The following is a 14,991-nucleotide window of genomic DNA, read 5'->3' on the forward strand; positions in this document are numbered from 1 at the left end:
CTGGTAGATTTAACTGGATTTGTACAGTCATTTTTTTCATCACTCACCCATTTAATAAATGTCTTAAAAACTTGTAACTATTCAGCAGTTCAGTGTTGAAACTGAGCAATGCAGAGATCTGTCAATTTTGGGTTTGCCAAAAATGGTGTCACATCTTACTATTTTAGAGCTGGAATTGGCAAATGTTTATTGTAAAGAGAAAGATAGTAAATATTTTAAACTTTGTGGGTCATATGGTCTCTGTTGGAATTATGAACTCTGCTGTTACAGTGTGAAAGTAGTTATAGACAACATATAAATTAATGTGTAAATTACTGGCTGTGCTCCAATACAATTTTTTATAAAAGCAGGTAGCCTTCAGGATTTGGCCTGAGGGTTGTAGTTTGCTGAGCACTCCCTTTTCTTTTCTTTTCTTTTCTTTTCTTTTCTTTTCTTTTCTTTTCTTTTTTTTGACACTGACCACTTTGTTTTTCAAGGACTTTGAAATACTCACAAATACACAAAACAATAGTTCTCTTTAATTCTGTTTTACATTTTCCTTCTTAGCTTATATAATTAAGATTTTTCAAAACTGACATAAAATACTTATCTGTAAGAACTCTCTGTTTTCAAAACATGAATCTTACTTGTAGTAAGTGTAAAGAGCAAATTTTTGCTAGGGCTTAAGGATCCTCATTCATTTGTCCATTAGCTAGTTAGAGGTCATTTAATCCACCCTATCCCTCTATGTGTTTGTGTTTTTAATTAAAAAAAAAAAATTATTTTTCAGAGAGAAAGACAGAGCATGGGCTGGGGAGGGGAAGAGAGAGAGGGAGACACAGAATCCAAAGCAGTCTCCAGGCCCTGGGCTGCAGCACAGAGCCCGACACAAGGCTTGAACTCATGAAATGTGAGATCATGACCCAAGTCAAAGTCAGACGCCCAACCGACTGAGCCATCCAAGCGCCCCTGCATGTTTGTGTTTAGTCTGAGACTAGATCAGCATCTTATGTATGGACTTCCAGCAGATAGCATGAGATAAAAATGCAAGAAAACTTTGCAAAAAGTTTTGCAACATCCCCAAAAAAGCCTTCATTATATAAGTCAGTTGGCTTCATCTATCATGGGTCATCTGGGAGGTGACTCCTATTTAGACTACCAGTAAAGACGATTCTTTGTGCCATTTCTTCTGTATATCTAACTTAGATACTTTATTTTTTTAAAGTTTATTATTTTGAGAGAGCACAAGTAGGGGAGGGGCAGAGAAACAGAGAGAGAGAGAGAGAGAGAGAGAGAGAGAGAGAGAGAGAGAGAGAATCCCAAGCAGGCTCCACACTGCTAGCACAGAACCCAATGTGGGGCTCAAACCCACGAACTGTGAGATCATGACCTAAGCTGTAGTCAGATGCTCAACTGACTGAGCCACCCAGGCATACCTAACTTATATACTTTAAGCCCAGTTTTATCTCCCATTTTTGATAGAATAATTTCTTCCCACCAAGTCCTTTATTGAGAACCTAGTTTGATTTTGGAGCCCTGTTTCTCTTAATTTTTTTAATTGAAAATTTCCATTAAACATGTTTGATTTTTATTTTAATTTTTGATTTTATTTTTTTAGAGAGAGAGCAAGCCACACACAAGTAAAGGAGGGGCAGAGGAGCTGGAGAAAGAATCTTTTTTTCTTTTAAGTTTATTTATTTATTTATTTATTTATTTATTTATTTATTTTGAGAGTGAGAATGCATACGCATGCACGTGCACATGAGCAGGGGAAGGGTAGAGAGAGAGATAGAGAGGGTGGGAGAGAATCCCAAGCAGATTCTGCACTGTCAGTGCAGAGCCCAATGGGGGCTCTGTCTCACAACAATGAGATCATGACCAGAGCTGAAATCAATAGTCAGAAGCTTAACTGACTGAGCCACCCAGGCAGCCCAAACATGCTTGGTTTTTAAAGCAACTTTTAACCATAAAAATGGAATGCTTCAGTTTGTTCTTTGAACCAAAACTCAGTTTTTAAGAAAAGTTCTCTGGTTTGCTTCAGACCTTTTTAAAAATTATGGTGCTGAAAAGTATGGACCTCATTCAGTTTGTCTAATTCAGAAATCCGCATTTGTCATGGAAAAGTGTGAGAGGAAGCTGAGTTACCCAGACTGGGGGAGTGGATGTTATCAGGTAAACTATATGATTGTTAATAATTATTATCAAATATTATATAATTTATCTCATTATATGGTTTTTATATTTTAAAATACATTTTATATTTTTATATAATTTACTGATTAATTCTTTAACTTATCTTGTTTATATAAATATTACTTTGCTTATGTGTGAAAATATGGTCATTTATTTGAGAAATTACCTTTTTCCACTTGTTTAAAAATACATATATAATTGTTATATATCAGCAAGTTTTATATTAATTTTACTTGGGGCATATACCCCAAGGAAATAATGGAATATATATAATTTTGTTCTTAAATATTACTTTGTAATGGAAAAAATTTGCGATTTTATTTCATAAGATCTGAGGAAAGCATGGATTTAAGAATTAATAAATCAGCTACAGATTAATAATTGTTTTTCTCCTTTGCAATTAGAAATCCAAAAGTAGCAAACTACCTTAAATGACTGCATCACCTTATTAAAAACTTACTAAGATATAGACATTCTATAACTTATGAATATCCAACTTAAAGAATATTCCATACTCTACTAATGGATGTCAGGGAGGAAAGTGTGATCCTGAGAACTGAAAAGTAAGAATTTTTTGTACCATTTCAGCTGCAAGATATAAATGGACTTATGTAGCTGGGAATTTAATTACTACTTTTAAAGTTACTTATAAAATTAGTTTTTTGTAACAGCTTTATTAAGATATAATCCAGACATCATACAATTCATATAAAATTATCTTTGAAACCTTATAGATGAAAATTCAAAATAAATACTTTTCAGTTATAGTCTGATAACTGTAATCCAACAGCCATTTTCTGATAAATTCCTTTGAAGATATATTTGTTTATTTAATTCATAGTTTTGACCTGGTTATAATCATAATATAAAATTTTGTTTTACTGCCTTTACTTAGTACTTCTGTAGAACAAAACACCTTTTCCAAGTTTTCCCAATAATAAAAATTACTATTCTTCTTGCCTTCCTTCCTTCCTGCCTTCCTTCCTTCCTTCCTTCCTGCCTTCCTTCCTTCCTTCCTTCATTCCTTCCTTTCTTCCTTCCTTCCTTTCTTCCTTCCTTTCTTCTTTCCTTCCTTCCTTCCTTCCTTCCTTAGTAAACTGTACCCCCAACATGGGGCTTGAACTCATGACAAGAGTCACATGCTCTACCAACTGAGTCAGCCAGATGCCCCAATGGCCATAAGACACTGCATCTTTTTTTTTTTTTTTAATAAATGTTTATTCATTTTTGAGAGAAAGAGAGCAAGCGTAAGTAGGGGGAGGGGCAGAGAGAGAGAGAGGGGAACAGAGGATCTAAAGCATACTCTGAGCTGATAGCAGCAAGCCCAATGCAGGGCTCAAATTCACAAACTGGGAGATCATGACCTGAGTTGAAGTCAGGCTTTGAACTGACTGAGCTACCCAGGCCTGCCCCCCCCAAGACATTGCATCTTTTTTTTTTTCAATTGTTTGTTTACTTTTTTTTTTTTTAATTTACATCCAAGTTAGTTAGCATATAGTGCAATAATGATTTCAGGAGTAGAATCTGTGATTCATTCCCTACATATAACACCCAGTGCTCATCCCAGCAGGTGTCCTCCTCAATGCTCCTTGTCCATTTAGCCCATCCCTCCCCACAACCCCTCCAGCAACCCTCAGTTTGTTCCTATATTTAAGAGTTTCTTGTTTTGTCCCCCTCCCTGTTTATATATTATTTTTGCTTCTCTTCCCTTCTGTTCATCTGTTTTGTGTCGTAAATTACACATGAGTGAAGTCATATGATATTTGTCTTTGACTAATTTCATTGCATCTTTTTTTTTTTAAATTTTTTTTTTTTTCAACGTTTATTTATTTTTGGGACAGAGAGAGACAGAGCATGAACGGGGGAGGGGCAGAGAGAGAGGGAGACACAGAATAGGAAACAGGCTCCAGGCTCTGAGCCATCAGCCCAGAGCCCGACGCGGGGCTCGAACTCACGGACCGCGAGATCGTGACCTGGCTGAAGTCGGACGCTTAACCGACTGCGCCACCCAGGCGCCCCTCATTGCATCTTTTTAAAATATCATAATTAGGGAAGTCATTTCCTTGTTGTATATTGAGTTAATTTTCACTTTTCATGATACTATGCTTTTATCTTACCTTTTTAAAAAAATTATTTTTCTAAATTCCCATAAGTGAAAATATTAAATTAAATGGGATAAAGCTAGGGGCTCCTGGGTAGCTCAGTCAGTTAAGCGTCTGACTTCAGCTCAGGTCATGATCTCACAGTCCATGAGTTTGAGCCCTGCGTCGGGCTCTGTACTGACAGCTCAGAGCCTGGAGCCTGCTTCAGATTCTGTGTCTCCCTTTCTCTCTGCTCCCCACCACCCCCCCCCACCCGCTCATGCTCTGTCTCTCTCTGTCTCAAAAATAAATAAAAACATTAAAAAAAATTTTTTAATGGGATAAAGCTAGAACATTGGCAACTATAATAGGAGGATGACCCGTTCAGGCTATTTTATTATATTTCATTTCTTTATTAAGTAAGCTCTATACCCAACGTGGGGCTTGAACTCATGACCTTGAGATCAAGAGTCACGTGCTCTACAAACTGAGCCAGCCAGGCACCCCCTCTTCAGGCAATTTTAATGGTTTGTCAACACCACCAGTACCACAAAGGGATTATGCAAATTTGCAGTACCATCTACAAAAATCAAATGTACTTGGCTTCCCTGTACTTAGAGTTGTCAGTTAATTTTGCTAATTTAATTTTACTAATTTAATGCTAAACACCATTTATATAGGAAAATATGTATGAGTTCCAAACAGTTAACATGGATTAGCTGTTTTGCCTTTTGTTGTTTGTTTTACTTATTTTGACGAGAAGTTGCAAGAATGGTACAAAATGTTTTTTCTGAGTCATTTAAGTGCAAATTGTTGATGTGCTTTACCTTCAATCCCATGTACTTTGTGCATTTCTTTTAAACAAGACATCCCCCTATATAACCGTAATACTATTTTAAAAATTAGGAAATTAACACTGATACATCTAATTCTTGGGCTCTATTCAAGTTCTGCTAATTGTCCCAATAATGTCCTTGTAGTATAGGATCTGGATTAATATCACATGTTGCATAGTTGTCCTGTCTCTGGTCTCCTTCAGTCTGGAACACTTCCTGAGTCTTTTTTTGATTTTTATAACCCTGACATTTAAAAAAACTATAAGTCATTTTTTTCTAAGATGTATCTCACTTTGGGTTTGTCATGTTTCCTCATGATGAAATTCAGGTCATGTATTTTGGGCAGTAATATCACAGAAGTGATGCTCATGTTCTTATGGTGGTACACTCATGATTTGTCCTTTTACTGGTGATGTTAACTTGCTGGTATCTCCCAGGCTTCTTCACTATCAATTACTCTTTTCTTATTAATTCCCTTTGTAATCAGTAAATATTTTGCAGGGAAGTATTGTGTCAATAAATTTTTCTTACCATACTTTCATTTTACTAATTTATACATTTATATCAGCATTGAGTCATGAAATCCATTTTATTAAAGATATTACCATTACTATCATTATTTATTTTGATACTCAATTTCCCCCAGATTTGGCCAGAGGAGGCCCCTTCAGGTTTCTATGTCCTTCTGGTCTTTCCCCATCTTTCTTTGAATGTTTCCTTGCTTTCTGGTGCAAGATATTCTAGCACATGCAGCTCTTGAGTCAACAAATTCTTGAAGAAGCTCTAGTTTTTTGTTTTTGTTTTTGTTTTTTTATTTATTTTGAGAGAGAGAGAGACAGAGAGCAAGCAGGGAAGGGCGGAGAGAGAGAAAGACAGAATCCCAAACACCCAGAATCTCTGCACTGTCAACACAGAGCTCGACGTGGGGCTAGAACTCCTGAATCGTGAGATCATGACCTGAACTGAAATCAAGAGTCAGATACATAACCAACTGAGCCACCCACGCGCCCCAAAAAGCTCTAGTTTCTTTAGTGAAGTATGGTATTTAAGAGACTAAGATCTGTTGTTAGATGTACTGTGCATTGTCACTAGGATATAGCTACTCCCCAAGCCCTCTTGGTGAACAGATCTGGGAAATAGATGTGTGTATGTAATTTGCTTGTATATTCATATGTGTGTGTGTTTGTGTGTGTGTGTATAACTGAGTTTGTACCAGTATCTTTGGTTCCAGTCCAACCCTAAAGGGTTCAGTTTAGTTTTCTCTGTTTCCATGTTTGTAATTCCTTTCACAGAGAGAAATCTGACTCTCATTGTCCTCAGTATGCTTATTTGATCTGACCACATCCCTTTCACCTCCCACCCCTACATAATTACCCTCCTTACCCACCCAGATTCTGACACAGTCCGCCAGGTCACATCTCTTCCTCACTGTGATCCAGATTCTGTGCACATCTTTAGGATATTAATGCTCTTTCTTCCATGAAACTTTCTAAGCTTTATTGCTTGTTTCTACCATTTATTGACTGTAGGAATGCTGACAGTACTGACTCCATCTTTAGCCCTCCATCTTCTTCATGTATGATTGATGACCTCTCTTGGGGCTATGTGTTCCAGGCCTCTTGGAGATTAATATGTATACCTTAGAAATGCCTGCCAAAGCTGGAATGCGGGAGGCTTGCTTTGGCCTCCTGTGAATCTAGAGATAACATAGTCTTTCCTCCTCCTGACGCACAGATGGTACCACAAGGTCTGTTAAAGATTAGCTGTCTATTGGATGCATGTGAACCCTTTGAAGTGCATGTAAGCCTTTTGATCTTACTACATACCCTTCTGCTCGTCCCCTTCCTCTATAAAATATGTAGACTAAGGACTGGACTTTGCAGAGAATAGCTGCACAACTGTCCAAATCACCATCCACCTGATCATGCTGTCAGTAAGTTACCCTGAATTAAACTATATAAAGTGTATGGAGTTGCCTCCTTCATTTTTCAGTCTCAAAGTGTCTTCTGTCTTTGAAGGATACTTTACAGTCCCTCCATTTTCCAACATTGACTCTTAATCATAAACAGCTTAACACTGTTAAATTTGCTGGTGGGGTGGGTGGGTGGAATTTATATGCCACCCTTTTCTCTTCAGTTAAAGCTGCTAGAGGACAGGTACTGGGTCACGGACTTCTTTGGTATCCTTTTCAGCCACAAAGCACAATATTCAGTCAGTTCTCACTTAAAAGAATGATTACATTGCACTGTAGTTATGGTGGTGCTTCCTAGATGTGGGTCATTGAATGACAGACTTATGGAAGAGGTTATACTTTGTTGTCATTTGTTTTCTTGAACTTATTATAACTTAAATTTCCACATGAGTATTACACTTAAACTTAGTTCATGATTGAGTTATTTCAAAGATGACTCCATTGTTGAAATGTACTTATGGAACTCCTCTTTTGAAATTGCCTTTAGAGGGGCGCCTGGGTGGCGCAGTCGGTTAAGCGTCCAACTTCAGCCAGGTCACGATCTCGCGGTCCGTGAGTTCGAGCCCTGCGTCGGGCTCTGGGCTGATGGCTCAGAGCCTGGAGCCTGTTTCTGATTCTGTGTCTCCCTCTCTCTCTGCCCCTCCCCCGTTCATGCTCTGTCTCTCTCTGTCCCAAAAATAAATAAACGTTGAAAAAAAAATTAAAAAAAAAAAAAAAAAAGAAATTGCCTTTAGAAAGAGTTTAGTAGCCTCCTAGGAAAATCAGTTTTAGTATTTTGCATCACACCTATATTAATTTAATGTTAACTGATTTAGTCAACTTTACCAGACTTGGTTCTGGGTAACTTTTGGTATTTCTAAAAACTATATCAACTTGCAAAGTAAAAATTTACCACCATCAAACATACTCAAAATCATATACTTGGTTTGAGGATAGGCCCAGGAGAGAAGTTCCGGAAATATTTAAAGTGAAGTAGCATAATTGGCATTAATGTGTCTTTTTATAAAACAACTGTGAAGAAGACACATTTAACACTTTTTTAAAGTTAGTTTTAACGTGTTTGCTTTTTAAAATTGACTTGGGTGTCTGGGTGGCTCAGTCAGTTGAGCAGCCGACTCTTGATTTCTGCTTAGGTCATGATCCCAGGTGAGCATGGAGCCTGCTTAAGATTCTCTTTCTCTCTCCCTTTCCCCCACTCATGCTCTCTCTCTCTAAAATAAAAAGAAAAAAAATCTGATTTTATTAGTTACCCCCGCAGTTAAAATATGAGTCCTACCTTTAAGCACTTTTTTTTTTTTTTAAGTTTATTCGTTCATTTTGACAGAGAGAGAGAACATGCGCATGGGAGGGGCAGAGAGAGAGGTAGAGAGAGAGAGAATCCCAAGTAGGCATACACTGTCAGCACAGAGCTCAATGTGGGGCTCAAACTCACAAACTGTGAGATCATGACCTGAACTCAAACCAAGATTCAGACACTTATGCAACCGACTGAGCCACTGAGGTGCCGCAAGTCCTGCCTTTGAAGATGTTACCAGTCCATATAAAATCACTATGACCATTTTTTTTTTAATTTTTTTTTCAACTTTTTTAATTTATTTTTGGGACAGAGCGAGACAGAGCATGAACGGGGGAGGGGCAGAGAGAGAGGGAGACACAGAATCGGAAACAGGCTCCAGGCTCCGAGCCATCAGCCCAGAGCCTGACGCGGGGCTCGAACTCACGGACCGCGAGATCGTGACCTGGCTGAAGTCGGACGCTTAACCGACTGCGCCACCCAGGCGCCCCACTATGACCATTTTTATACCTGAGTGAAGGATCTAGGATAAGGAAAAGAATAAAGAACTTTTTTACTGTGTACATTTCTGTGCTCTATGCTTTTTTCTTTTTACAATGAGCATATATATTTATAATTTAAAATATATTATAAAAATTTGATTTACAAAATTTGTGACTTGTGGAGAAAATGACTTGAGTAATGGCTCTTTGACAGAGATTTAAGGTGAAGTATAATGAGAATACTAGGATCTATAGAAATGTTATTCTTTTTTTTTAGGATTTTATTTTTAAAACTTTTTTATTTTGAGAGAGAGAGAGAGAGAACAAGTGCAGGGGAGGGGCAGAAAGGGAGAAAGAAAATCCCAAATAAACTCTACTCCCGACAGCAAAGAATCCAGCACAGGGCTCAATCCCACTGACTGAGAGATCATGACAGGAGCTGAAATCAAGAGTTGGATGCTTAACCGATTGAGGCACCCAGGCACCCCTAAGATTTTATTTATTTTAAGTAATCTCTACACCCAATCCCAATGGTGGGACTCAAACTCACAACCCCAAGATCAAGAGTCACACACTCCACCAACTGAGCTAGCCAGCACCCCTACAGAAATGTTATTCTTGATAACTTGGTTTCAGGGGTCTGTGAATCCAAATTGTATGTAAAGTTGTGTGTTCTCTTGTATATGTACTGAAAAGTATCCATAGATTTCCTCAGATTTTTTTGAAAATGCTAAACTAAAAATTTAAGAACAACTACCACAGAGTGTATTTTAGAACCTGAATAACTTAGCGTTCTTTATATGAGATTAAAGACCTCCCTATACCCCAAATTGTTTTATAGTCAGTATTTTTAGTAATGTATTTTCCTGTAGGTGAAGGAAGGCTCATATATTATATATGGAATCTAACTGATCTGATTTTTTTTTTTTTTTTTTTTTCCTATTTGAAGGTTTCTTGTTCTCCCCAAGGTCTGACAGTTTGGGTTCAGAACACTTCATATTTGTGTAGTCGGGCTGGGCAGGTCCTCCCCGTCAGTATTCAGATGAATGGCTGGATTCATGATGGTAACCTGCTCTGCCCATCATGCTGGGACTTCTGTGAGCTCTGTCCTCCAGAAACAGATCCTCCAGCTGCTAACCTGACCCGAGCTCTACCACTGGGTGAGTAGTCTCTATGGGTGGAGTAAAGAGAGGGACTTCTCTTATATAATGTTGAAAATTACCTTCAAGGAAACTCTAAAACAAGTTGAGCATCTTCTCTTCTAATTGCAGTTTTATGGGAAAGCCCCTTCCCACCATTGCTAGAAATTAAAAGTGGGTAAATGTGACACTTCTGTTCAGTAGCAAGAGTAAGGAACCTTTTGGTCTAAAGACCTTATGACTTGCAAAAAAAAAAAAAAAAAAATTCATTCAAGATTACAAAACCTGAGGGTACCTAGGTGGCTCGGTCGGTTAAGCTACCGAGTCTTGATTTCAGCTCAGATCATAATCTCACGATTCATGGGTTTGAGCCCCGCATCAGGCTCTGTACTGACAGCATGGAGCCTACTTGGGATTTTCTCTCTTTCTCTTTGTCTGCCCCTACCCCGCTTGTTCATTCTCTCTCTCTCTCTCTCTCTCTCTCTCTCAAAATAAATAAACTTTAAAAAAGAAAAGAAAATGTAGGGGTGCCTGGGTGACTCAGTCTGTTAAGCGTCTGACTGGTTCAGGTCATGACCTCGTGGTTCATGAGTTGAAACCCCGCATCAGGCTCTCTGCTGTCAGCACAGAGCCAGCTTTGGATCTTCTGTATCCCTCTCTGTGCTCCTCCCCTGCTCTCTCTCTCTCAAAAATAAATAAACATTAAAAAAAGGAAAATGTCCTTTAAAAAAAATTACAAAAACTGAATGTTTCAACCATTCATTTTGAAATTCAGAGTAAACAAAATTCTGTTCATTAAACACATAAAGCAATTAAATATATTTTCAGTTATACAGGCATACCTCATTTTATTCTGCTTTACTTTATTGCACTTCACAGATATATTGCATTTTTTACACATGGAAGGTTTGTGGCAGCTGTATCAGCAACTCTGCCAGCACCACTTTTCCAACAGCATTGGCTCAATTCGGGTCTCTCTGTTACACTTTGGTAATTCTCACAAAATTTGAAATTTTTAACTATTATATTTGTTATGGTGATATATGATCAGTGACCTTTGATATTACTATTATAATTTGTTAATTGGGGGCACCAGGAACCACACTCATAACACAGTGAACTGAATTGATAAATGTGTGTGTTCTCACTGCTTCACTGGCCAATGATTCCCATTTCCCTCCATTTCCTTGGGCCTCCCTATTCTCTGAGACACAACAGTATTGAAATTAGGCCAGTTAATAACTGTACAGTGTCTTCTAAGTGTTCAAGTAAAAGGAAGAGTCACATGTCTGTCACTTTAAATCAAAAACTAGAAATGATTCAACTTAATGAAGAAGGCATGTCAAAGCTGAGATAGACCAAAAGCTAGTTGTGTCAGTTATCCAAGTTGTGAATGCAAAGGAAAAGTTCTTGAAGGAAATGAAAAGTGATATTCCAATGAATACACAAATGACAAAGAAAGTGAAATAGCCTTATTGCTGATAACGGAGAAGGTCTGAGTAGTCTGCACAGAAGATCAAACCAGCCACAACATTCCCTTAAGTCAAAACCTAATCCAGAGCAAGGCCCTAACTCTTCAATTCTGTGAAGGCTGAGAGAGGTGAGGAAGCTGCAGAAGAAAAGCTGGAACTTAGCAGAAGTTGGTTCATGAGGCTTAAGGAAAGAAGCCATCTCCATAACATAAAAGCATTAGATAAAGCAGCAGGTGCTGATACAGAAGCTGTAACGAGTTATCCAGAAGATCTAGTTCAGGTAATTAATGGAAGCAGCTACACTAAACAACAGATTTTCAGTGTAGACTAGACAGCCTTCTACTGGAAGAAGATGCCACCTAGGACTTTCATAGCTAGAAAAGAGAAGTCAATGCCTGGCTTCAAAGGTTCCGAGGACAGGCTGACTCTCTTATTAGGGGCTGATGAAGCTGGTGACCTGAAGTTGAATGGTGAACGAAGTGCTCATTTGCCATTCTGAAAATCCTTGGGCTCTTAAGAATCACACCAAACCTCCTCTGTCCATGCTCTGTAAGCGGAACAACAAAGCCTAGATGACAGCACATCTGTTTGCAACATGGTTTACTGAATATTTTAAGCCCACTGTTGAGATTACTGTCCAGAAAAAAAAGATTCCTTTTAAAATATTACTGCTCATTGTCAATGCACCTGGTCACCCAAGAGCTCTGATGGAAATGGATGAGATTCATGTTGTTTTCATACCTGCCAACACAGCATCCAATCCACAGCCCACAGAGCAAGGAGTAATTTTGACTTTCGAGTCTTATTATATAAGGAATATACCTAACAAGGCTATGGCTGCCATAGATAGTGATTCCTCTGATGGATCTGAGCAAAGTAAGTGAAAACCTTCTGGGAAGGGTTCACCATTCTAGACGCCATTAAGCAAATTTGTGAGTCATGGGAAGAGGTCAAAATAGCAACATCAACAGGAGTTTGGAAGAAGTTGATTCCAACCCTCATGGATGACTTTGAGGGCTCAAGATTCCAGTGCAGGAAGGAACTGCAGATGTGGTAGAAATAGCAAGAGAACCAGAATCAGAAGTGGAGCCTGAATATGGGACTGAGTGCTGCAACCTCTTGATAAAACTTGAATGGATGAGAAAGAAGCTGCTTCTTATGCATGAGCAAAGAGAGTGGTTTCCTGAGGTGGAAAGTACTCCTGGTGAAGATGCAGTGAAGATTGTTGAAATGACAGCAAAGGATTTAGAATATTACCTAAACTTAGTTGAGGAAGAGCAGTGGGGTTTGAGAGAGTTGACTCCAACTTTGAAAGAAGTTCTGTGGGCAAAATGCTATCATACAACATCACATGCTACAGAAAATCATTTGTGAAAGGAAGAGTCAATTGATGTGGCAAATGTCATTGTTGTCATATTTTAAGAAATTGCTACAGCCACCCCAACCTTCAGCAGCCACCACCCACCACCCACCACTAACCAGTCAGCAACCATCAATATCTAGGCAAGACCCTCCATCAGCAAAAAAGATTACAACTTGCAGAAAGTTCGGATGATGGTTAGCATTTTGGAACAACAAAGTACTTTTAATTTAAGGTATGTACATTTTTTTAGACATATTATTGCACACTTGACAGACTATAGTGCAGTATAAATATAACTGTTATATGCACCAGGAAACAAAAACATTCATTTGACTTGCTTTATTGCATTGTTTGACTAATTGTAGTGGTCTGGGACTGAACATGCAATATCTATGAACATGCAATATGCCTGTGGTGTAACTAGATTAGGTAAAAGAAAGGGAAAGACACTCAAAAAGATGCTTAAAGAAGGGACTGACATACCCACAAAGAAGAGAAAAGTGCAAGGAGACACAAATATGCACAAAGATAGAAAGACTGGCTAGTAGAGGCAAAGTGGTTTTCATTGAGGTATATTTTGCTCATTCTGTGAGACTCCAGAGAGTAGAATTGAGACCAACAGAATGAAGTTGCAGGGAGACAGATTCCAGTTAAATCCTTTAGATTCAGGAGAGGAATGGAAAGAACTACCTTGATAAAAAGGCATTTCCTACTATTGAAGTGTGTAAACTGAGGCTGATGACCTATTACTAAGAGTTATAAAAGCAAAATTCTTGAGTTAGGCTTTGACCTATGATTTATGAGATTTTAATTAAATGGCCTATGTTTTTATATCAGTTTGACATTTTAGAATATGAATAATAAAGATCTCATGCATTGTTTCATTTTCTCAATTGGAGATATTTTTTGTTTTTTTAACTTTATTTATTTTGAGGGGGCAAGAGAATGTGAGTGGGAGAGGGACAGAGGGGAAGAGAGAGAATCCCAAGCAGGCTTCACACTCACTGGGGAGACGCATGCGGGGCTTGATCCCATGACTGTGAGACCTGAGCCGAAATCAAGAGTTGGACACTTAACCAACTGAGCTACCAGGTGCTTTTTTATTTTATTTTATTTTATTTTATTTTATTTTATTTTATTTTATTTTATTTTATTTATTTATTTAAATGTTTATTTTTGAGAGAGCATGAGCAGGGGAGGGGCAGAGAGAGAGGGATACACAGAATCCGAAGCAGGCTCTAGGCTCTGAGCTGTCAGCACAGAGCCTGATGTGGGGCTGGAACTCATGAACCATGAGATCATGACCTGAGCTGAAGTCGGATGCTTAACTGACTGAGCCACCCAGGTGCCCTTGGAGGTATTTTTTAAATGGAACCGTGTAGCCCTTTGCCTGTTCCTTGGTCTGATTGAAAATGGAGGGCTACATTCATTTACACTTCAAAGTTTCTCCACCTCTAAGATTTAGTTTCTTTCCCAAATCCTGGGGGCTTTCTGCAGATATGAGCTGTTAGGTAGAGAGTGAGTTTTAGGAGATTGTACTTGTGTTGGGAGTGCCTGAGACCACCTCCAGGTTTGGTGGTTCGCTAGGACTCACAGGACTCAGCCTGTAGTTGTACTTATGGCAAAGACTTGTTAAAGCAGAATCAGCAAAGGGGGAAGGGGCAATGGGGTGATGTCTGGAGGAAACCAGTTCCCAGACAGACACCAGCTTACAAGCTGGACTTTCGAAGGATGGCAACCTCAAGCCTGCTATGTTATCTCTTTTCTGAACAGAACTTCAGGGAGTCTGCTGTGTTCTGCAGTGCAGTTATAATAGTACTGACATAATGAATTGTTTGAAATGACAGAAGATCATGGGTCCTTTTAATGTGGTAAATAGTACACGTAGTGCTAAATACTCTTAGGTAACTTACTTTTAATATGAAACTGGTAGGATGACCTAATTTTGTTGTTACTCTTAAATTACTATGGCTAGAATAGAAGGGCTGATAGTCCACAAGTAGGTGGTTCTGATGGAGTTGTTCCCATCCTTAGGGTTAATGTCAGTTAACTGTAACAATCTGTCTCTATCTCATCATCCAAGAGATGAGCAAGGATAGAGCTATTAGCAGTTAGAATTGAAATAGAGAGTTATTTGTGCTGGTTCAGGGGTAAGAATCTTGGGAATACAGAAGAATGTC

The 14,991-nt window shown here is 38.5% G+C and overlaps 1 protein-coding gene across 7 annotated transcripts in view; it reads left to right on the forward strand.

Moving 5' to 3' along the window:
* LMLN (leishmanolysin like peptidase) overlaps nucleotides 1–14,991 on the forward strand; it is a 149,292-nt gene that overhangs the window by 68,561 nt on the left and 65,740 nt on the right. For 6 of the 7 annotated variants that reach the window (XR_015240236.1, XR_015240237.1, XR_015240239.1 and 3 more), the window contains exons 15-16: nucleotides 2,021–2,151; nucleotides 9,787–9,997. Coding sequence is in view for 3 of the 7 variants with exons in the window: in XM_086675161.1 (XP_086531287.1) it covers nucleotides 2,021–2,151; nucleotides 9,787–9,997 (342 nt within the window). In the remaining 4 variants the exon portion in view is untranslated. Of the gene's footprint in view, nucleotides 1–2,020; nucleotides 2,152–9,786; nucleotides 9,998–14,991 lie in introns of those variants that run through there. The other variant, XM_086675162.1, reaches the window with a different exon arrangement.

This window comes from Puma concolor, chromosome C2, assembly GCF_028749965.1.
Source record: "Puma concolor isolate L17-30 chromosome C2, mPumCon1.1.hap2, whole genome shotgun sequence".
NCBI lineage: Eukaryota > Metazoa > Chordata > Mammalia > Carnivora > Felidae > Puma > Puma concolor.